Genomic DNA, 25,140 nt, shown 5'->3' on the forward strand with positions numbered 1-25,140 from the left:
CAGAAAGTCAAAGTCACACGTCTTTCAACGAAATACATCCGTGGAGGTGTGCTTCAAGTAAAAAGGTTGGTTGATTTATAGTTTTGACTATTTTTTTTCGCTAAACCATTACCTTTCAATACTGCTGTTATGTTAAGTTAGTCGTTCTGCGAGCATGAATGTAACGAAGTCAAAATCGCATACTAAGTATTCTTACTCTAAAAAAATGGTTTGTTATCAGTTAGTGGTGAATTTCATTATGGTTGCAATGGCAGGGATGCCACTTTTCTGAACATTCATTTGTTAGTTTCGAGTGTTCGCGTTTGTAACCACGTTTGGTTTCTCACAACGTCTTGTCCGTTTTGCAGAACTTTCTGCGATGTTGTATTAGTCAAGCCAAAACAGAAACAACTTAAAATCTTGGTGGTTGGTGCAAAGCAAGTCGGCAAAACCGGTAAGTTGCACAAACTAGGCTCTAAACATCACGTATGTATGACTCCTCATGTCGCTTCCTACAATTTTTACCGTTGTAGTCAAACACGCGCCTGATTTTCTTGCGGATTTGGGGCGGAATTGAATGTATTTTGGACATACTTGTTAACCAGGGAGAAGTGTCAGATTTTTGCTACGTTTGGGCACTAATTAACCTATATATGAACGTCTACCCCATAGTTTATGCGTGTGATTGTAAAACATGCAGTTTTAGTCGAATGGAATAACACTTACGTTAAATTGGACGCGCCCTTCGTTCTGCATAATATCTCGTGCCGGAGACCTTAGAGCAACATTTCATGATGATACTGCAGTTAACATACGGCGACTTGAAAACAGATGTGGTTCTGTCGCAAATGAAAACCCATAATGATGCCGTGTATAACGCAAAACATAGCTACGGTTAAGACCCCACGACAAATTTTAAATGCCGCCCGAAAAAGTATTGTAATTGTCTATCTGCGTCAAATGACAAAACCGTATTGATTTAGCTGCGTCGAAATCCGGGATACAGCCCGCGTGTCTGTCTAATCACCCAGACCTTTGTGTGCGTGTCACAGCGTGAGGCAATGAAAAATCCCCATGCGATGAATACAACCACGTTGGTGCCAACGCGCAGTATTTGCACAGCCACGAGATCGTCCAAATTCCGCCCGCATTTTGCCCCGGCGAACGCTGATACCGGGAAGAAGTAGTGATAAGACCTGACTGGAACTGTTGTTGTACGTGCGCCCTCCTTGTCATATTGGTTGTAAACACATCTTGTCTAAAATACCTGGATTAAATGCAGATCATCATGAGGGGCATTGTGTGGGTGCGAGTTTATCTGGTGTTTTAAAATCGTGTCCTATACCCCGTTGCAACCGTACTGTCCGATAAATATTTTCAACATCGGGTATTGGATTAAAGATAAAGCTGATGCCATTAGTTGGTCAATGGTTAGCAAAATTGGCTATGCATTCATTATCAACATGAAATCCTTCTTATCTCAGTGTGAGTTCAAGCGTTTTGCCAACACCAAACTAGCATTTGTTCAACTTCACTGCACCGTCTTACTCATTCACACTTAAATTTTGCATTTCAGCTCTCGTTGTGCGCTACATGACGCGGCGCTTCATTCGAGAATACATGTCTGGGGAGGATCAGAAATACGACCGCGTGGCCACGAACCTGAAGCACCAACCCAGAGTGGTCTTTTTGGACACCAGCGGCAATCAAGAGGTAGGTGCATAGCACCGCGAATGCGCAATTCCCTAGTATGACTCATTGCCCTGGTGTGAAAAAACGTGCACGCTCACATAACTCCGTGCACCAATTGCTACTGCAGAGGCATCTAATAACTAGTGTGCCGTTGATGGAGAGTTGAAAGTTGTTAAAGTTGATGAGCACGTATATAAGATTCGCTAAACATGAGATCATGTTTTGTTTACTCAATGGCGCATGCTTTGAAACCAGGCAATAGATTTCATCTTCGCCCGCGCGCGCTTCTGGTAAAAAGGTTTCTAAATCAGTTTTTCCCCAAATTAAAACTTGTAGCGCTAATATCGGTTCACTGGGCAGCTTGATTGCAAAAGCAATCCTATAAATAAACTGGGTAATAAAATATTGTGCTTGTGTTGCTGCCAGACATAATGCCTTTTTTCAAAAATTACCTTGCCAGAAATTAGCTCAGTGTTTATTCCACCAACCCTGCATGCGTCTGCCAAACGTCGAGACTTAATCAGGGTTCAACAAAACAAATTAAACACACACCACACAACACTCAAAAACACCGAATAGGAAAAAGTACACACTAACACAGCTTGCAATTGAAGATTTTTTTAACAAGACACATTTTCCTGCAGGATGAAAAACCCGCATGTTCAGTTATCGATGACGCAAAACTGGAATGGGCTGACGGGATCATCGTGGTGTACGATGTTGGTGACATGAGCACGTTGGATCATGCGAAAAGTGTCATAGACCAGGTTACGACTTTCAATTTACTGAAAGCAGCATCATCTGGCACTGCAAAGAGAGGTCAAAGAAAGAAGAAAACCGGAAGCAAGCTGGTGCTGTTGCTTGGCAACAAAGCTGACCTATGGGTAAGTGTTTAAACCCATACAAGTCGTACAATAATGGATAACGTATTTACTCGATTGTAAGCCGCCCTTGAATATAAGCCGCCTTTGATTGTAAGCATCACAAACGGTAGGTTAAAATACTTTATAAGCCGCGGTTTACAATCGAGTAAATACGGTGTTGACTGCGCGTTTGGAGGAATCTGAAACTAAGTTCGTTCTGACACAAATGATAATTTCACATTCTAATGACGACTGACATGTGTACACAAAGCTTTACAAGATAAAGGCAAACATCTAATTATGTTTTTTTGAAGTTAATTAACCTTCCATATCTTTCATTACAGCACAGACGCCGAGTTGGCAACTATGAGGCTCAACTCACTGCCTTCAAACTACGACATCTAGTGGAATGCAACGAACTGTCAGCGGCTGATGACTGCGACGAGGTGTCCAGAACATTTGACGATTTTTTGGCCAAAGTTCATTTCGTAAAACAGAATCGAAAGATGTCTTTTTGAAATTGCGGACACGCAACATCGCTCCTCTGTACTGTCCCAGCAAGTTTGGTGTTGATTGTTGTTGTTTGTAACTTATTTGCTCAAGTGAGCTTCATTGCGTTCCACCATCACTGTCATTTGTTTTTTTATCATTGTGAAACTTTGTGACTTCAGTTCCTACTTTTGTTCTTTTGTCGTCAACACTGTGCAACGTTCTTTGTATTTTCAGTGTATTCGATTTAAAATACATCGAATCCTGTATATTATGGTCATTAATCCATTTGAGCTTAGAGTAGACAATAATACAATGTGAAATTCAGAATAGTACTGCAAATCTGTGTGGGAATGTGTAAAAGCAATGGGGCCGCAGAAATAGGTTGTTAAAAAAACATTTCCCGAAACGTACACCTGATTTCCCGGAATACGATCGAAACTGCGTATACGTCACACTCTCTCACATGCCTCAAACGGTAGATCGGCGGAATACGAAAACGCCACATAAGCCATTAGTTCACCTGACAGCTTTTCTCAAACACACTGGGTAAACTTAACGACGAACCGCTGTGCGAGAATGCCTCTCTGCGATGAAAAACACAATTACTCTGCACATTCCTTTCACGTTAGCTGTGTTGGTTCTGTTGTTGTGCCTCGTGACCAGATTAATGTGTAACCAGGTCAGATAGAAGCATGCGGAAATGTGCACGTTCAGTACGACAATATCACGCCTGTTTATCGTCCAATCAAAACTTGCAGATATGTAGGTGTGTATAATATAATAGTAGCTTATGTACCGGACTTACATTGGGTACGAAAGCAATGAAAGACATTACCAAGGTGAGCGGTGGATCCAGGCCAGGGCCCTTGAGAGGGAAAAATTATGCCGTTGCGAAGACCTTTCGTAATTTAGATCACAAGACATTGTCGGTGAAACTCAACCCTTTTACGATAGAATTCCCTTAATTCGTGGTCCCCATTTGTTTGTTCATAGCCGCCTTGATGGGCAGGGGCCTTGGTGCGTCGCACTTGCTGCACCCCCCTCTCGTGGTGCTTGCTCTAAGCAGATACCAAACTCGTGTGCAGCATTTCGGCGTTACGTTTCCGACAAGGACTATGTTTCTGGGGTGTTCTGGTAATAATTCCCAAGAAACATCTACGCTACCCTCTTGATGTTCGACATACCCTCACTCGAGTGTCAGCTATTACGCGGAACTTCAACAAAAAACAAGCAAAACAACTTCCGATACCTTGACTTAAAGCTCTGGACAAAAAAACTGTTCAGAAATTTGAATAATTTTCAGATATTTAATCGTATACGCAAAAAATGTGCGCAAGGGTGGAACATAAATGAACAAGAGAATCAACAAAAATGAAATGCAAACGAATAAGCGATAAAAAAATTGAAACTTATCTCGAAAACAAGCAACCGGCCATTATATATCGTCAATTTAACAGTCGTTTGTGAGAATAACAAACGCAAAATGTTCCTTCGCGTTTGAATACAACAAGAATTCGACGCCATAGTGCAAAAATCCACTCCAATATTCCAACCCTTTCTTCCTTTCCTTGGTTTTCCGTCTAAAGCTGAAGAAACCTGGCATCGCTTCGGTTCGACATCTCCTCGTCTTAAAACTCCGAATCCCATCCCGTGAGGTCGTCTGGGGGTGCGGATTCCTCATCCTCCGGGAACTTATCAAAGTTGGAGGAGTCGCTCGGACTTGAAACCTGCCACAAATAACAAAGTTTAAATTATAAAACTTGTCAGTATTTTTGTTAAACATAGATAAGAGATGCCAAACGATGGAAACTGCTGTGGGAAAATCTACTGTTTCGTGTCGAAAGCAAACCTCACATAGCTTCCATTTCGACTTAATGCAATTGTCATGAGCCATTGACAGCCATTGTGATGCTTAACTGCCATGTTTATTTAAATGGACAAAAATTCTGCGAAGTAATCGGTTTTTGATGGTTTTAAACTAACAAATTATAATCACCTTTGGAGTTATGGGTGGTGTCATGGTGCCTTTGCGTAAACCGTCCCAATGGAATCCGTCAAACCATTTATGCTTCTGGATGTCTTTGATTCCACTTCTTTGATTTCCCAAACGTTCCGATGGATTGTCACTAAATCAACAGTTTATTTTCTAATTGTGAGCAATAAGCAATTATCGCAAATAATATTTGGGGCGTTTCGGATGATGACCGGTTTTTCAGTTATTTTCGGTTGAAATAAAAACCACTCAACACCATGCGCCCCTAAAACACACTGAGATCTGGTAAAGTTTGTATGTGTTTTTCGTTCTTGGTTTAAAACTTTAAACTTACGTCTACATGCGGTGCCTGTGTTCATATTAAAAGAAGCAATAAAATGTTTTTACTTCACTAATAACCAGTAAAACTTCTTTCGCGTGACACAAGTTAACGTACAATTCAATTTTAATTGTTACTAGAACAACTTTGTGTCAACGCTTCTAGTTTCAGAATACTATTTAAAGTGTTAACATGGTGGGCTCGAACAAACAGTAGCGCTCCAAAAAAGTTGTTCGAGTGGCCGAAGTTACAAATTACATTATGCCTGGCATCTGCTCTTGCAAAAATGTGTGTTATCTGTGTGGAGGAATTTCTATCTACCTGTACAAGCAAATTATAAATATTCGTGAATGTCAATGATTAAAGTTACAAAAGATCATGTTTGCGCGACCACCAGGGCAAGCGGTGGGGGTCTGAAACTAACACGACGAACCCATGTTTTGCATCGCATATATCTAATGGCTTGTGTTTAGATATTTATAAGTGACATAACCGACCTCTTGCGGTCTACTTAAGCAAACTTAGAGATAATATGGGTTTCACTGCTGGCACGCTTCCAGGAAATAGCAGCCAACGCTTTCTTATATTTACAGTTGTGTTTGCATTTACTCACTTCGTCCTGATGAAGGTCAATTGCATAACGACCGAAATGTCGACCAAGTAAGGTATTTTTTGCCAGAAGAGCAAGTGAGTTTATTGAAAATTATGCCATGGCATCGACAGCAACAAAGAAGATGGAACTGATATTCATTGTAGTTTTTAACGTCTGGTGAACTTACCGACAAAGCTTCCTGATAAGGTTTGTCGCGCTCTTGGAAATCTTTTTCGGGAATTCGACCATGTCGATGCCTTTCAGTATAAGGTTGTACGTTTTCATCGGGTCGTTTCCAGTGAAAGGTGGGCTATGCATAAAATAATGTATATATTTTGGATGGCAGAAAGCACAGATGTAGCTGTGGCTAAACGAATACGAAACATACGCTGGCTACAATGCAACGCGCCCTCAACACAACTTTATTACAACTAGACTAATTTCTGCGGAAGCCCCTTAAACGATAACAAAATAAACTGAATTCTATTTGTGCGTTAAACGTCCACATAAGATAAACATATAATCCTACCTGCCAGTCAGGAGCTCGAACATAAGAATGCCCAAAGACCAATAGTCAGCTGAAAGGTCATGTCCCTTGTTGAGGATAATTTCCGGAGCAACATATTCCGGAGTGCCGCAGAATGTCCACGTTTTTCGACTAAATCCGATCCTCTTAGCGAAACCGAAATCCACCTAATCAAATAGTAGAATAGAGCGCTTACGACTAGCTTTAAAGGCATTCCTAAAAAAATTGGGTGGAATTGAAATCCAATAATACCCACCATTGGTTGGAATACGAATGGTTTTTGGCAGGCATTGGCACAAAATTAGTTATTGTTGTTGCTGAACAAATATGTTCTAATTGTTGTCCGAGAAAAGATAAAATTGGTTGTACATTCAGATTTTATCGTGTTTAATTATCTTGCACACCATTGCTAAATCACCACAAAAGAATTAATTTTAGCTGTCGTTTCAAACACATCAGTTATAGCATACGCGCCTATCCAAGTTTTCGGTTAAAACAACACTGACAAACATTTACGGAATAGATTTTCAGGAAACTAGAAGAGAGGGTAAAGCAGGCTTGATACAAAAAATTAACACCTTTGAGGCATTATTACCAGTTTCGCATATCCCTTATTGTCCAGCAACAAGTTTTCCGGTTTTAAGTCGCGATAAATGATGCCCCTCCTGTGCATGTAGTCGAACGCCTCCACTACGCAGGCCGTGTAGAAGCGCGACGCCGGGTCCTCAAAAAACCCTCTGAAAATAAAACAATACAATGTTACTGATACACTGGAAAAACAATATAACTGAATGCAACTGCATCTATTAAGTTATAAAATTGTGATCTGCCAGGAAACTAGGGATGCGAACGTTTTTGTGATGACTGCTAAGCTTCTCATTTGGAATAAAGCGTTGCTAATGAACAAACGGTCCGTCCGCTAGGTGGTAGTATGGTTTAAATGCTACTTCTTACATCTTCTAAAACATCTCGCAAGGTGGCGCCAATGAGTTACTAATGGAACAATGTTCAAAAAGAAAAAACAGATCGGTATTCGTGCCTTTAAGGATATCCTGGGTTCAAATCCCGGTATGGTCAAAAAAGCATATAAATCTTTGCTCCGGAGTTCGAAGCTTGTCAATAAAAAAAGCGAAACAAATAAAAAAGCATATCCAAATAATAATATAACTAAGAATCAACACTGACTATTGTTTATCCCTGATATTAAACTCTGAATCCAAATACACAAAGGTTTAACAATACTTACAGAACACCAAAACGCATTAAAGTCAAACCCAGACGTTTCAACAATTGATTTAACTATTGTCCACATAATGCAAGGAAACCAAAACATCAATGTACGAAATGTCGAGACATTTAAGGTTGCTTCATTTATTCCTAGAAACAGAGGCAAAAGCGAGCTTTGAGTTTGCCTACCTGTCTCTCAGTACAGTCCATAACTCGCCTCCCAGACAGGCTTCAAGAAGCATGTAGATGTACTTGTTGTCTTTGAACGTTCGGTACATTCTGTAATGTGTAAAATATATAGTGAGCTGCAGATAGGGCCATTGTTTCGTCCTAGGTACCAAACCCGGTTGTTGGCTTTTATTGCTATTACGTATAGTGGTGGAATTCAAATTTGTTGTCAGTCGGTTCTATCACAAAAGTTACATTTTTCAGTCGGTTCTGTTACAAAAATCCATTGACAGTAACCAGTAATGCTAACCGGTTCGCTGATCTCATAAAATTTCGTGAGACGGTTCTACAGAACCAGTGCGAACCGGCTGAATCCCGCCACTGTTTGTAACGTATTCACTCACTTGACAATAAAGTCGCTGTTGCATGCCATCATAATCTTTTTCTCGTTTTTGATGTGTTCTTGCTGCCTCGTGTCGATGATGTGTTTTTTCTTCAGCACTTTCATGGCAAACGTCTTGCTCGAATCACTCTTTAGCTCGACCTGTAAAATACGAAAAAATGCGTTATTTAATGCTTGCCAAATACTCCTAAATTTCGTCAAATAAAATTATTCTTACCAGTTCAACCCGGCCGAAACCACCAACACCCAACGTATCAATGGCCGTAAAATTTTCAAGGACAAGGCCATCATAGAAAGACTGGTCCGTCTTCGATCTATTACAAAAAAATTATTTAGCTGTCCACAGGCGATCTCAACCAAAATAAAACGCTTCCAACGAAGCAAACATAGGTCTTGAAGAAACTTTGATTTCTATTGTCACACACTTGATTTCTATGCTGCATTTTTTTCAAAATAATGGCGGGATTTGGATTTCAAGGTTTTTGCGCATTTTTATGTTTACAAACTTATACAAAGTTATGTCTTAACATGTGGTGACCAATTGCAATTGAGGGTCAAACATCTGATAACAGACATAGTTATTTTTAAAATATCTGTTTAGTGTGTTTATATGGTCATTGGTAGGCTGGCGGTAAAGAAAACTAGTTATTATATAGCAAAAAAATGATTTTGGATTTCCTACTTCTCTATGTTATTTTGGATTGTAACTGTGCACTTACTTGAGGGAAATTACTTCATCATATGTTTTATGCCGGATGCTGTCCAAGTCACCAATCAGTTGGTTAAAAGATCTGAAAGGTAAAACAACTTAATTGCATATTTTCCTGTTAAGCAGCTTTGTGTATTGATCAAAATGTATATTTGTGTTGTGTAGAAAACATTTTAAGAATTGGTGAAAGTCAACCCAAACTAGTAAAGAACCATGCATTCAATTGTTGTATTTAAGCCTTTATGATTTATAAACAAGGTGATGAGCAACACTTTACTTACTGTCTGTCTATAACCAGACATGTAGCTCCTGTAGGGTCATCTACCACCACATTTGCTGTTCTCATGTCCTCCCTGAGCAAAACAAGCATCAATAGTACTACCATCCATAAAGTTTATTGAATATACATTTTGTCAAGTATATTATAGTCATATAAAACAATGATTTTAATACAAAAATGGACAAAATATACTTCATGATCCAAAACCAAATCTTTTGATTTTTTTAAGGTAGATTTAGTCATTTTATAATTCTATTAGAAGTAGTTTGGAATTCCTGCATACACAGTTAATTACGTTGCTCTTTTGTTTGATGGAATCAACTGTATGTGTGGTGAGTTTGGTTTGGAGAAAGCAAACAGTGTTGCATCAAATCAAGATAAGCACTCCTGACTAACGTAATTCCCTAATTCAATGGTACAGAATTGACGCACGCACACATTTCGCCTTACCCTTATATCTGATAAAAGTCATATGTTGCCGATGTGCAAAGGGATCTTGAAAGGTAATTAGCGGCACACACTTTGATGAGAGCGCAAAGATACACATCACCAGCTATCGGCGCCAATCGTTAGGCCATCAGGTCTTTCTGCCGCGCGGTAGAGGGAATCAATTAACGCATCAGTTGCCTGCTACAAGGCCTTTCAGATAAGGTTGTGTTAGGAGAATGTTTTAAAAAGCCTTGTAAATTGTTCTGCGAGGTACATAAAAACGCAATCCCTCGTGTCGGATAAGAACCGCATAAAATGGTACAACACTTCTTTTTTATCATTGATCACAAAAATTTGTTTATGTGAAGGCAAACAGTCTCGGGACTCAGGTTAAAATGTTGTTTACAAGTATTGAAACTCACACTTGCAAGGCTTTCTCGCCAAACCAATCTCCTTTACCCAGGTTTCGAATAAAGGTTGGTTCTTCGGCGGCGGTATTTCGTTTAGTGACGTTTACCTGCAACAGACATCGGAAATTGTAGTATTAAAAAACAGCAGGTGAAATTGCGCGACTTCAAGGAACTTTTTGGCAATTTGCCATTTAAAACCGATAGTTTGTTAAAACAGTAAAGTCACTGGGTGGATTAAAAATAAAATATTAGTATTGTTTTGCTGTCTTTTAAAAAGATGTATTTACACAAAACTTTGCCATAATGGTGAAAATAGTTCGGTCGATGACCGTAAATTAACGTCTGTGGTTAGAAAACTCCAACAAAGTTTTTGTTATTGCTTACATTGCCCTTGCTGATGATATAAAACGTGTCACCGATTGCCCCTTGTCTCACGATGTATTCACCGTCTTCGAAATGACACTGCAAAAATACTGCATTAGCGAGAAGGCAGGTTTAATTTGGCAAACAATCAAGTCACCATTAAGTCGATAAACCAGTTCATTTCCCCGACTTTGATGGGCAAATAGGTTTAAACTAAACTTTGATTCTATTGGTTCTGAGAAATTGAGCATAACAGGTTATGAACAGAGAAACTAGTTACTATTACTGTAGATGTAATATTCTGTTTAAAATGCTGTGACACAGGACTTCCTGACAATCGCATGCAAAATTAAAGCATGCTTTGCATGAGGAATCAAGGGGACTTACGCGAAGTCAATAATACTATCTAGCGGCGAACAACAGCTACGGTTATTGATTTCTTTGTCGCGCGACAAATGTTTGTCAAAATCGAAGTCAAGCTTATCGACAATCGCATATAAAAGTCTCGAAGGGCGGAAACTTTTACCACGGCGTGCCAGCGCGCTGCCGTTCAAATAAGCGACAACTCAAATCGATAGAAAACGTTGTTTGGCGTTGATCGCGTCGACAAAAGGTCACGCCGGTCCACTTTCTGGTTTCGTAACACCGCCTCCGTCTTCCAAGAACGCCTTTTTTCCCCGTCAACAGACGAAAAACTCACCAGTTCTGATGGGCGACAACAGCCTGTAAGCTTTAGTGCTGCCTTTCTCAAAGTTCTGGTAATTAATGCGACGATGAGATGGAACTGATCAAAAGACGCACGAACTTTCGTTTGAAACCGCTTTGGCACGCAAGGGGCGGTGCTCACTTCGCGCCTTATCTCGCCCGGTCATCGGATAGTGTTACTGCTAAAGTTCGTGCTATTGCCAAGACATAACAAAGTTTGAATATTGCTTTTGCACGACCTTTAAAGCGCAAGTGAATACTGCTGGGCGCGACCTGTAAACGTTAACCTTCAGAAACTATGTACACCTTAATTTGGTAGGAATATTTGTTGTAATACTTGGAATCCTAAAATTATAACACTTCGCTTTAAAACCCAAATCACAATTCGCACTGCTTTGCACAACTAAAGACCAGCAACCTGTGTAGCTATACGTCAGAACAAAAAACGCCTGCCTCGAATTAAACTGATCGACGTTGTGCGGCTTTTGTAGTTACGAAATCCTGTGCAACAAACATGCAACGCCAACGTGCTTTTCTACTCTCTTGTGACCACAACGACATTTATAAATTTCTGTTTTACAGCTCAGTTCATTGCAACAAATGCATCGAAGCCCTCTTCGCATTTGCGTAAGGCAAGCAAATAACCAAAAGGTAATACTCGACCGTTGACCTCGTGGTTAGCACGAACGGAAACGTGTTATTAGCTCGCGTTGTTGGAGTTAGATGGAACAAACATGTAGGGACGATTATTTTAATTGCACTTGCTTACACAGGCGCTCCTCGATTAAGTGCTAGAAACCACTTGCCGATTGTCGCAATATTGACGTCATGTGACGTATGTCACAACTCGTTTCATACGCATCATATGTAGGCCGCTGTACTGCAGCTTTGGTCGGAGTATAATTGCGGCAATTTTCATTACTATGCTTACGATTCAAAACATTAGCTCTCTACGCATTTGTGCCCTTGTCTTGTTTTTAACAATTTCCATGCAACACAAAATATGTACACTGGACATGTCGCGGCCCACTATGGCTATAACTACTGAGTTAAGTTTGAGGCAAACCGGTTTTAAAACTACGTCACGGAACATTCGCACTTTACAAGCAGAAATGAAAAGCATTTGACCTTTGTGTCACAGTTTTTTCACTTGAGTTTGTGTGGTCTACCTTTGTAAACCTGAACGTTTTGTGTGCGTAAATGAACGTCAAGTGCCAAGGACAAGGGTATTCAGTCGATAATTGACTGACTGAAAAACTGGTCTTAGCTTCGACTTGAAATTTCGTGGTCTCGTAAATTTTCTGCAGCTTTGAGATCTGTTCATTTCGGGACTACACTGGTTTTCCATGTGCAATATTATTTGTTGGGTGTGGGTAAAAGAACCTTTCAGATTTATTGACAAAACCTACTTCTTCCATGACATCCACAATTCTGCGAAGAATGTCCTCTCTTAGACTGGAAAACGTTGGGACACTGAAATAGGGAAACAAAGTTAGTCTAATCTCGCATCTAAACGTGCAATAGTATGCGTAGGGGCAAACTACTCAACATGTATAACATATACACCATAATGAACATTTCATTTGTTTACCTTTTCAGGAACTCTAAGTACTCTGAATGCTTCAGAAGCCCAGTCCTCATCATGATGGCTTGGAAGCAGTGTCGGTCAATCGCCCACAGTCGCACGTGCGTCGTTGCTGTGGGAATGATGGGTTGGTTTTGGGTTTATTTTAGTGAATGTTTTGCAATAATCTACTTGCCGATTGCCAGCAAATGAACTCGGACTTACGAAAAAAAATTAAGTGAATGTACGTCTTTTAAGTTTTGCCATCGCTTTTGTCCGTTTTCGAATGCTGATTATAATGTAGGCGAGCGAGTGGGTGTGCGTAGAATGCGAACGGCTGCATTTGCAGATGCAGTCCAAAGCTATTACTTTTCTACGTGGAATCACAATTTGCTTTTGCTGTCAAATCATATACTTTTTATATGTTGGGAAATGGTGATGAGAGTCTCTACTATGGTTGGTTATATTTGATTTTGCACCAGTATAAACTTATTGTAGCCTACATGTCAGTCTGGTATTTGAAAACCTGACCAATGTTCGTGTTTTAACTCCTTAACATTATTGCCCATTTAAAACAAATACAATATTACAGCAAAAGTACAATTCTTTTAGGTTTTTTGTCTTAAAAAAGGAAAAGTTTGTGTAAGCTGCAGACAGATGGCCACTGTTTCGACCTAAAAGGTCTCGTTTGCGTAAAAGTTTGTTTTTGGATGTCAGTATTCACAGAAGTTAAGGTCATTTTAATCACATGCATGAACCATAAGGTAATTTGTTTGCTCTGTGAATCAATTTTGGTCAATTGTACAGTGAGGTTTATTTTGGTACATATTTTTAATGGGAGGAATATTGCTATGTCGTACTTCATTTATGTTCTATTTTACGCTTGATTAGCTGACCAGGCTTGACCCTTGTACATGCTCGTGCACTGCATCAATCACAGCTTACAGATGAACCAGCAATTGTCGGCTACTGCACGTAGAAAATAGGTGCATTTTTTTGTAATTGCATATTCTGACAAATGGCGATCCTATTTAAAAAACGCAATATTTGTTTCGGCGCTATGGAAACAGTCAACGGTTTCAATATCACGGATTGCGCAACAATAGCAAATAATGTAAAAATAATGCTCAGCTGTTTCAGTAATTTGTCAGTCCGAATGTGTTTACCAGCTCGTGTCAACTTATTGACTACAGCAGTATTGATTGCGGTGCGAAATGCGTTTGAAAGTGATTGCCTTGCTTCCAAATGGATTTGGCAGTCGTAAATTGTTGTGTTTCGCTGATGATTGTACTTGGTTTCAGTTTTTGATACGCTTTCACAATACTTTGATGATTCATGTTAGTATAACCCTTGGTATGTGTTTGGTATTGCTGGTTACCATTTATGGTAAAAGCAAAGCTCAAACTAACGTGTTAGACGGCGACTAAATGCAACAACACCTGGGTCGCATTAATCCGATAAGTGCACGGCTTATGAAGAAACGCACTGTCACGAAACGTGCAGCTCTCTCGTTCACCGCCTTGCAGAGAACAATAATGGACTAACATGTTCAAACGGATAATAACGTTTACCTTTGACTGTGGCCGTGCGCGTGCAGTTGTAGAGGATCGCCAATTCTCCGAACACCTTTCCTTCGGCCATGTTGCAGAGGTGCGCTCCGGCTTTTGTGACCGATACCTTTCCCTCTGCGAAAATAAATCATGTTTAAATTGAATGCCAGTTGAAATCCTTGCTAGAACTCCCTTAAGGCTTGAAAATAGTGTTTCGTTTTAAAGTGTCGTTTTTTTTTCTCAAGTTTCCCAGCGCATTATCAAGCTGATAACTTTTATCTGTCTGGTTAATATTTTCCATTTTTAATTAAAGATTTTGTGAGTTTCGCTGACGTTAATCTAAAGTTTATCCCAACAAACTTCAAAAAACTCCGGGAAACCGCTATGTTTGTGCCACCACTAGTTCTTATGGCAACCTTTCTTGGTAAAAGTAAGTCACAATAACAAATCGCCGGTTTAATATCGATGGTGGCCTGAGAAGCGACACCGTGTCATTGCCAGCTCGAAAACGCTCCAGCATTCCGTTGTAAAACAAATCCCATTGAGTCCCGCTTATCTCTGGTAAGAGGGAAACTCCAGAGTGTAGCAATGCGTGCGTTCGTGTCTGATAACGTTCTACTGTTATTTGGTGCGGTATATTTGTTACTTGGGTATCGACCATAACAATACACGGGTATGCGTAATACCGTTAACAAACTTGCTTTTCGTTAATTTCGGAGGTTATTTTGCGTTTGGGAGCATTTGCTCACCCTATAAACTTTTCCAACTACGTAAGAGTCTAAAATTATGAAAACGATGAACTTCGGCATGCTGTACTCGAACTTGCTGACCGATCGTAAAAAAATATTGTGACAGATGGAAGTTGGTATAAAAAGCTCCACAGTCCGGGTTTGTGGGCGCCAGTGGAAAAATAAACACCGGTCAATTAGTGTCGGGCTCTGGTGGAACGCAGGGTTGCTGACATGAGACGAAAGCAGCGGTTATACGCTTGATGCTTGCATAGGAATCGACAGAATATCCTGAATTTCAGTGTTACCACAGCCAGTCCTTTGGCTTATCGAATGCGTAAAGGATGTTCACGTATGTAAAATGGCGTACTGCTTTAAAGGAAGCACGATAAAAAAACGTTTCGTTGTGGTGATTGTGTTTATTGATAGTAAGATACACCAATTTTTTTCTCATTTTAAGTGGTGCATTGATCGTTTTCTTTTCGAGAAACGTTTTAACTTCAAACCAACAATCCTCAAAAACAAGCAGTAACGCAATCATTTCATACCTTCCATGACGTACACCAAGGATCCGACGTCACCCTCCTTGATGATGCAACTTCCGTTCGTGTACTCGACTGGGTACATGCATTCCACGATCTCCTCGATTTGCAAGTCTTCTAAATGCTGCATGAAGTCATTCTCGAGAATAGCCTCGCGTATTAGTTTCTTGGTTCTGTAAAAACGAAGAAAGGTATTGATGTGGTTTCCGTTGCAAAGTCTTTAGTCGGAAAGTTGTGAACTGTGAAAATGAACTTTTTTCATATGGTAACCACTGTAAACCATGTTACACATATATGTCTTCAAAAGTATGATTTGTTATCCTTAAATGGTGCAACCTTTGATAGATTAGTATGTAAGCATTTTTGTCTGATGGCAAGGCTGGTGAGATCATTAGTTGTGAGGGAAATTACAGTGGCGTCATAATATTTCACACCATATTATACTATATGACTAACAGACAAATATTTTCTATGTTGTCAACGGGACTCAGCGCCCAGTTTCCGCAGTCTGGGAATAAATGGTCGACCCCTGTTTATTTGTTCAATGATTGACATATAACGTTGACAGTGGTTCATGTACAACGTTACTGCTCCAGTTACATAGCCCCAATAAATCGATTCAGTGCATTTGCTCGCAAATTTTCTTCACTGTAACTTGCGGTACAGGTGCTTGCGATATGAGGCATATCTTTGCGAAAAACAGTGCGCGTAATTGTGGAGAAAAAGCGAATTTAATTCCACTACACCTGCTTCTTACGCAGCAACACCACATGCTATCAAATCATATTGCACCGTCAGCTACTTGCCATACAATCACATCAATCAACTGACCGATTGCTATCGTTAGTTGTATAGACATTCCAATACATTTTTCACACAAATCGTTAACTGTGTGTTCCGTCTATTAAAGTAAATTAACTCCAGATCGATTTATGCAAGCGACTCAGGGACGTATAGGTGAGCCCAAATTTCAATTTGTGCGATCGGTTTTTCCTGTTTTGTACAAGCAGCAAATAAGGACACCGTCGTATTTAAAAATGTGTGCTAGTTTGACACCTTGTCAAAAACTGTACAGGGCAACTTTGTATGCCTAAACGATATCTTTGTTTTGGTCTCGGGAACGACAGAACTCCAAAAAACAAGCGAGAACATGCCAGTCGCGAGCGCTTGCGGTGGCAAAAAGTACCGACGCGGCTTATCCGAAAACTCATCCCCTGTATCCGCCGCAAGATCGCTTTCCCATTTCTCTCACTTGTGCTTTGGCGACAAACCGGACAGACGACGTCTAACCACAAATCCACCTTAAGCACATTTTCGAGTACCGCATTTGCGTTGGCCGTAAAATCCGTAAAAATTGGTGCTGTGGCCCCAGTGGTGCAAGTTTCTTTGAAGGACGCAAATAGAAACTTTCAACGAAAGCTTTTGGAAGGTTGTTTTTATGAGGACATAGATCCACTTTGTTTGGGCGACGACCGGTGACAATGACTACTGTGTATGACCAATGAGCACCGAATCTATTTCAAGTGCGTGGGTTATTGCCTAAAAATCCAAATAAGCTCACGCACCACCCGAAATACTAATGACAGAGGAACATAGAGCAACTGCGTTAAAAGAGGCGTGGATGGAGAACGGACTTTGACTTGATGGCACGATGTTTAGGGTGCCAAAATGTGGCGTAAGATCCGCGCCAGCTAATCGGGATCGTGCGCATTTGACGCGACTGTGGTTTAAGGTCACCTTGAATCAATAGCCTTAAGTTTTAAGTGCCGGTGTATTTCAACAGACTGTAGCATAGGACAAAAGACTTTCGCGGTTTTAAAGTTGAGTCAAGTCCTTGTAAAGTTGCCCACCGACTCCCCGGACCTGGTTTCTTTTTAAAGCCAAAACTTGCAGAATTACGTAAAGTAACTTTCGGATTTCTTTTAGAGCTTATGTAGGAAAGCCCGTTTCCGGACATAATTACTCCTACATTAAGGCCTCTGTGCAAAGCCTATATTAGCAAACTACAAATGTTCCGACACACAAGGCGTTGCTGCTGAAACAATAGCCCCCGGCGGAAGACAGCGAATGATCTAACATCGTTTAGCAACCATAGAGAAAAGCTTTCTTGCCTTAACAAATCGTATCACATTCTCGCAGTATTGAATAACACGTGTTAGTAAGATGTAAATACACCACGTCATTGGCTTACTGGACTGGTTTCGGCACGAAGCGTAGCATCAAGCCGTTCGGTTTATCGTTGCTCGGCTCAGCTGATATTGCGTGACGTTTCAAGCGTTTTGGGGTTGTCATCTTGCGTAGGGTTGCCGTTGGCCGGGTGGGTGAGCGTTTGGGCGACTTCGTTGGGCTGACAGTCGCGCATAAGTTCGCAAACGGCATGTGCAGTCGCTCAGGGGAGAAATTGTGGTCGCTTATCGTCGACGCATCGCAACTTCGGGCGGGCGAAGAAAACTGCGCCGAGTTTGCGTGCACCGGCGAGACGAACGTGTTAAAGGAACTTTCGTGTTGCTGATGCTGCTGTTGTTGTATCGCTAAAAGCGGACCCACGCTGGTAGCAACAATCGGCAGGGATCCCAACATGCTGTGACACTGACTCGTCACGGGGTTCACAAACAAACCGTTTACCGGCGTTTGGTTCTGGGCGAGACTACAAGCTACGTGCTGTTCCACTTCCATATCTTGTTGGCTATGTGACATTGGCTGCTGTTGTTGGTACTGCTGGTCACAGTCCATTACCTCATGTATCGGTGACTGGCCAGGCGATTCGGAAGCAAATTTTGCACGTGATGAAGCTTTTTGTTGTTCAGCTAGCAACGCGGCGTGCTGCAAGTTGGCCAACATCACTTGTTGAGCGTTTATACTCTGAAGAAAGGCTGTACGCTCTCGCCAGCGCTGGAAGTAAGTTTGTTCGAGCACTCGCGGATCGTAGTACTTAGTGGGCTGGTAAGCGAACTCATGCCCGAAGATAGGTGGTGTCTGTACCGCCACGTGGACCAGGTTGCTCTGCTGGGACACAAAAGGCACAAATGGAGTCGCAAAGCCGTTCATGTGCGGAGGTATAGAGGCACAGTTGGCCAGTCTGTGCGACCCGTTGGCCTTTGAGGATGGTGCCTTGGGTGATTTAACGTACGCCAGGCCGCGTTTCCAAATGCTAACGCGGCGTTTTTCTGGCTTTGCGTCACCAATGCCCCCGACGTCGTCCCCGTAACCAGATCCGCTTTTTGCAGCTGCTCGCGATGAATGAGCATCGCTGCGCATTTTAGCATGCTTTCGAAACCAGTTGTGGACCGTGGAACGCTTGCGAGGTTTCTCTGTCTTTAACGATGACATGGAGTTGTTCGCCGACGAGGCCTGGGTGGAACTGAAAGCCCGCATTATCCCGGATACAGACACCCTAATTGAGTTGGAGCTTTTGTGTGGTGGCCTTTCCACTTGTTTCATTTCTGCAGGAGCCTGCCTAAAAACCGGCGGAGGCGTCCCCTTCTTGTGTAGACCGCAATTCGAACAAAGCGAATCGTTATCCTCGTTTAAACTTTCTTCACCGCACTTGTGTTGCCTTGGAAGTGTTTCTGGACAGACTGTCGTATCGTTTTCTGATTCTAGCGTATCTTCAACCGCCGAGACGGGGTTTAAAAGTTTTGGAACCGTCAGAAAATTGTTGCTTTTCTTTCGCTCCTCTTTTCGTTCCTGTCCATTAACTGCATTCGACACTGCGTTTTGTTTGCTCAAAGGCGCGTTCGGCGAACTTGCAAAGGCGCTTGCGACGGCTGTGCTGTTATTTATATTTCTCCCCACGGCGTTTCCATTCCTACCAATGTCGTAAACAGGTCTCTTGTTTCTGCCCGGACCGAACACTGACTTGTACTTATCCAGCTCACAGTGTAGTCGCTTAATGATCTCCACCTTCTCAGTCAGCTCCGCTTCTAGCGACCTGATCATGCCCTCCTTTTTCTCCACTTCTGTGATGTAACGGCGCATGGCGACCTGAAGTTCGCGAAAACTGCACATATACTCTTCTTCGGTTCGTCTTGTTGACTCGCCGCCGACCGCCTTGGGCCTCGAAAGCGATAAGCGTGAGCTCAAAAGTCGGCACGTTTTAGACGTATCGCCTTCTTGCCTTGGCACGATTCGCTTGACCGGGACAGCACTCCGCTTGCGTTTGTCAGCTAATCAGACCTAAATCAATCGGGCAAAAGCCGTTGCCCGCTCGCAAGAAAGTACCGACAACGTCCTACATGACTAAAAAACAAAAATCGATTTAGGGAACGGACCCCATCTTGGTAAAAAATGTGTCTTTTTATCAATGAGCAGCCATCTCACCATCTTCCTTCAGCAAATTTGGGTAGGTGGCCCCGGCTGTCTGCGCACTTGAGTAATTGTAAACAAGGGATTCGCATTACTGAGCGTGAACTTTGTTTTGATAGTTATGCGGCTTGCACTCGACGTTGAGTGACAACTTTGTTGTGTTTGTAACAAAACTCAAGGTTATTTGTCACTGTCACTTTCCACATTTTAGTCGCGCGAAGGGCTACGTGTGTGCCTTGCAGCATGGTAAGGTTTTCTTAGGACAGGGAGCACCCTTAGAAATGGTCTTTCACACAACTTTTTCTGCTTAGGAGCAGACTGTGTTTTTTTCTGTAGAGAATAGTTGCATGTATTTTTTTAGATTGTTAGTAACATTGAGCAACAGTGGTAACGACATAGGCTATTGCAATGTTTTGTTACGGTGAAAAGTGGGTTTGCTGCTACACTACATTATTGTTTATCCCAAATGTACCGAAATTCCCCCGTGGCAAACGTCCATCACACGTGGTTAAAGCCCTGAGTAATGTTAATTTGCTGTCGTTATTTAGCCATACAGCTTTGTATTGGCTGTTATTGAAACATAGGCACATATTCTTCATTGGCAAACACCCTTTTACCTTTTTTGTGTGTTAACAATCCTCTATATATGATTTATTGCGACACGGGGCCTGACGTCACTAATGGTTTAGCTTATTGGCCGTAGTGCCCCCACCTTGCTTTCCCCGTATGGATACACCTTGTGTGGTGAATAACGGATGCTGACGGTGATTGTATGGTCACCACAAAACGGTAGTCTTTGCCGTAGCGTTTGGTCGGCAAGATCGACAAAAGTTACACCAAGCTGCACTGATGAGATCTCATATAGATCGAAGCAGTGGCCATCTGTCTGTGGCAAGTTAGAAACCCTGTTTTCTTGTATTGCTTTAAGTTAGCATAACAGTGACAAAAGCACACGAGGAATTGAAACAAACACGTTTTCTTCGTGCCTAAACCATAGTCATTAAATCCCCAATCATTAACAGCGTTTGGTTTTCAGTGCCACATTATAGCGGAATCGTTTTGTGGGAATGTCTGAACCAATCTAAAGTAACAATGTATATTCTAAAGACAACGCCACACGCTGCAAATTTACACAAAACGAATCATTTTACTGAAACTGTTTTGCAATTTAACTTTGCGTATGTACTTGAGTACATATAAATCGCACATATGTTCAACTATTTTGTTTTAAATGTAGCAATCCATATCTTGCATAAACGTATGTTAGTCTTTTTGTAATTGATTAATAGGTGTTTTGATTAACGTCGAAAATTTGACATGGTTCCATTTCTAACATTATACACTTTCCCTATACCAGCTGACAATCTTTTTTGTGACATCCTGTAGTACAGCAAGCGGTGACAGTTATTCATATACGGGACACACGCAACATTTTAGTCTCATTATAAATTGAAGACTGGTATTTTCATAACGTTTTACAACTGTTTCATAAAACACTAAAAAGTGTTTTTGTAGCCTGTTCACATGCAACAAATACTGTCGAACAATACAAAGTTGCATAATTAACCGTTGTGCTAAACCTGCTTGCCCGACTAGGCGTTTTCATTCGGTACTCGCCAAGGAACGACTTATTCTGACTGCATTACAACACTGAAGCCACAACGTGGAACAGCCGAAGCACGCTCTAGCAGCCAATATACATCAGGGCTGACCGGTGTTGATTTCTCGCAGCCAGATTGGCTGTGAAGTCAGTCGAGGCTCAGCGGGCTGGTTTAAGTCGAGATTTTAATTGCCTACGCAGTAGGATCGATTGTCGATCAACAAGGGTATGCGTTCATTGCGTGACACACCTTTCCCTGCATGAATATATTAATTGCTGTTAGTTTCATCTGCCCCTTGAGGATGACGCAGGTTTATAACCTGCCAGCAAACTCATAAAAATTTGATGTATTTTTATGGAACATATGTGCTGCCGGCAAACTACTTGGCGCTCTCTTTCATAAGGAATGAAATGCGTGGTTAATACGTAAATATATGTTAAAACTAAATCATTTTCGGCACAAGTCACTTATCAGAAACACGAAAAGAAGACTCTAAAAAACCCTCGTTTACATAAACTTGAATACTTCACTGCATGCATAGACTGGGTAACTCCACACATTGAAAATCTAAACTTCAGAAGCCTTTGATTCGCAAAGCCGATCTCCAAATCGATTTCTTTCGATATTGCAAACCCTTTACGTTCCGACGGTTTACGTTAGCATGTGAACAGAGAATGTGCATCACCCGAATACCCAAAGGTGCAAAAGGTCAATTGAGACTCCCTGCTCCATGTTCGCATTCGTGTTCGCGGCTTCCCACATACAAGAGGTTACACGCATGTCAGTTGGATATTAAAGTCGCACGCTTCGGCAACCAACTTAATTGCTTCTTTCAAAAAATTGAATCTACTTAGTTTGAGAGGTCGGCTATTGGATGCACACGGTTTCAGTTCGTCAATAAAGTCCTGTCCTTGTATTAATATTTCGATCTGACTCAGAAGCAGTGTTTTCTCTGTACTGTAGTAGCTGAAAGCCAAAGTTGGACGAACATATATCGGAGGGTATTTGTAATCTTCTCAACCTTGTGCCCATACTTAGTGGTATGTTTGTTTGTTAAATATTTTGTCTCCAAAAATATGTTAGTTGAATTAATGTGTATCTAATAGTAGCTTTCGCCTAATGTGTCATCATCAAACTTGCACTCTCTGTTACATAGTGGCGTCAGTGCATGATCAAGTTTTAAATTTTGACTAGGCCAAAAACATAGTCTGGAATCAATAAAACCTTAAAAACGACATGTGTGCAATTTTTTACCAACAAACTTGTAACTTACCCCTTTGTCTTTGGGAATGTCTGCATTTGCACTTCCAAATCGCCATTCGGAAGCTCCGGTTTCGGCTCCGCGCTGATCCCTTGCGCCCTCTGTGTTCGCTTATGCGTTTTTGAAAACGATCCAAGAGGGCGCTGTTGTGTGGCTGACGGAAAGATCGACTAAAATCGAAAAAGACTTTATTGAATACACACGTTCATTCCAAACAATTTGAACTATCAAATTACGAGCAGTACATCATATATTGTCCAACTATCTAGGCGCGTGGGATTTACAATCAACTTCATCTCTGCTCCCACTTCTGAAAATTTTGTTTCTGAAAGTCTGCGTTTCAACCAACGAAGTCCTTCATATATTGGGTAATATTGAGAAAGGTAACAACGGTTAACTGGCATAAAAGGAAACCATGCGTGAAATTTGATTTTGGCCGCCACACACAATAATTTAGATTATGCGCATTTTTTTAATGCTGAAATTCAACTCACCATTTACAAAAAGGTTCAAGTTTTTAATTTTCCGTTTAAATATGGGCAAGTATACCTGAAACTTGTCCAGTTTCGCTTTTAACTCTTCGATTTTTGCATCTTTTTCAGCGATCATACATTCAAGCTCGCGTATCTTTTCGTCCTTCAGAAGGAGCTGGTGGCGCATATCGTAGTGATATTCCATTCTGGCTCCACCAACGAACCAATTCCCGACAAATTTACGTCGTTCTAAAGATCTACACTTCACCGTAAAAACATGGTAGAGTAAGTAAGAGTAGCACAGATTACAAACAAGTTCAAAGGCGAGACAGGCTTGTTCCATACAACATTTTCCTAACATGAATAATGAAAAGCTCTGATTGTGTTGCAATTGATAGCTGCATAGTGCCAAAACCACATCGCTTATTTCATAATTTTTGGATTTAAACCCAACTATGACAAATAACCTTTAAAACCTAATCCCTTGGCGTAATGCTGTGTTGCCCACTTCTATCAAAACGTGGCAACAAATTCAGAATTTATCCACAAGCATCTAAACACCAAAGCATCGGCATCGACACACGCCAAATGCCACTAAACCCACAGAAAACGTCACAGACCACAAACATACTGTGGGTACGTTTGGAAACATGTAATATCCTGCCAAGCTGTGGTAATTTATCTTTCGATCTATACTGTTGTTTGTACACTGGAGATAGGGCAACACTGTATCGGGTTGTGAGCTCTGGGTCCAGAAAGCAAGAGTACATTTTTTACGCTTGTGGACAACAGGTAAACAACCGGGGTGTGGGAGTAAGAAAAGTCACAAAATTTAATTGCAATCGATATCCTGGAACCTCGCTGTGAACAAACTCGAGTGAACAAACCGAACATAGGTTGTCGATACTGCGCATAGTACAAAGAATGTTGGGTTTCTACACGGATCATTCTTCTTCCAAATACTACTGTTACTGCTCTTTTGTTCCCGATTTTGATTGTCGATTTTGTGAATTATATGGTGCAATACACTTGGGTCATATAAATGGAAGAGTTAAGGCTAGAAGTCTGTTGGTAGAAGATTTGATAGAACTGGATGACGAACACAATATAATGCCTTTCAGCATACTTATAGCTATGGCATAAATTCTCCTTCTTCAAATGCGAGCAGGATTTATCCAATCAATTCTCCATGAAATAAAAAAAGGCCTAAATGTCCATGGAATTGCAATCTAATTCCAAAACCTCGAAAAAAGAATTCTGTTGCACTTTGGCTGGGCTGTTATGCTTATGCTAGACATTCAATAAATCGCAATATGTTGTTATCATGTTGTGTTAATCGCCATATTTGCACTGTGTTATTCCTCTCTGGTAGACTTGCATGTAAATTATGTGGCAACCGTATTTTTTCTTCTGACTGACCCTTTGACATTTCCCAACCGGTGGCCTAAAATTCTTCAAGTGATCTTTGCGATAAATTCTTGCTGTGGAAAACTGAACGTGTGCCTCACAAATGCTATATTAGTCTCCATTGATCACCGACGCTGGTAAGCACTTGCTTGCTTGGTAAACACACCTCGTATGTTGCTATTTGTGGCACAGGCCTAAGTACACGTCGGAAACATATCCTAAACGCGATTGTTCTGTTTGTTGAGGTTAGTTTTGAAAGTGTAATTTCTCCATGCGCATATTTTCTTTTTACATTGCTTCAAAACTTCTGTTATGTGGGTTGTAGGCCTACTGACTGTAATATCTCGTCAACTCGTATATGTGCTATTAATGTATTGCATAATTACCATATGAAATAATTTAAAGTGAATGGCTACGATATAAAAAACAAGGCAGGCAAACTCTGCAATAACAACGACATTCCACTGTTTAATTTGTCTCTAATTGAGTTCACTCTACTCACAAACACTATAGTAAAGTTTGACAGATAAAACTTCGTCGATTTTTGTCTGATTTTCCA

The 25,140-nt window shown here is 41.1% G+C and overlaps 1 protein-coding gene across 2 annotated transcripts; it reads right to left on the reverse strand.

Annotated features, from left to right (window-relative positions):
- Positions 1–4,369: 4,369 nt before the first annotated feature.
- Positions 4,370–23,411, reverse strand: LOC145895115 (cGMP-dependent protein kinase 1-like). Of its 2 annotated transcripts, XM_082983874.1 has the most exons (18): positions 23,251–23,411; positions 22,714–22,871; positions 15,541–15,707; positions 14,286–14,399; positions 12,742–12,847; positions 12,560–12,623; positions 10,467–10,544; positions 10,095–10,189; positions 9,245–9,316; positions 8,974–9,045; positions 8,472–8,568; positions 8,256–8,395; positions 7,873–7,962; positions 7,052–7,193; positions 6,460–6,623; positions 6,118–6,240; positions 5,023–5,152; positions 4,370–4,753 (listed from the first exon to the last, which is right to left on the reverse strand). In XM_082983874.1, the coding sequence occupies exons 1-18, from the start codon at positions 23,377–23,379 to the stop codon at positions 4,655–4,657; spliced, it is 2,040 nt and encodes a 679-aa protein (XP_082840000.1). In that variant the 5' UTR covers positions 23,380–23,411; the 3' UTR covers positions 4,370–4,654. The 2 variants fall into 2 exon arrangements, with proteins under 2 accessions (XP_082840000.1, XP_082839999.1); XM_082983873.1 differs by lacking the exons at positions 22,714–22,871; positions 23,251–23,411 and adding an exon at positions 17,726–19,542.
- Between the last annotated feature and the right edge of the window lie 1,729 nt (positions 23,412–25,140).

Source organism: Ascidia mentula, chromosome 3 (genome assembly GCF_947561715.1).
Source record: "Ascidia mentula chromosome 3, kaAscMent1.1, whole genome shotgun sequence".
NCBI lineage: Eukaryota > Metazoa > Chordata > Ascidiacea > Phlebobranchia > Ascidiidae > Ascidia > Ascidia mentula.

Excerpts from the sequence above, each read along its gene's own strand:
- LOC145895115 (XM_082983873.1), bottom strand. The coding sequence starts at position 19,542 with ATGTGCAGTTTTCGCGAACTTCAGGTCGCCATGCGCCGTTACATCACA. Across the intron at positions 8,396-8,471 it reads GTTTCGGCCGGGTTGAACTG|GTCGAGCTAAAGAGTGATTC; the intron begins GTAAGAATAATT and ends CGTATTTTACAG. Across the intron at positions 6,241-6,459 it reads TTCGAGCTCCTGACTGGCAG|CCCACCTTTCACTGGAAACG; the intron begins GTAGGATTATAT and ends TTTTATGCATAG.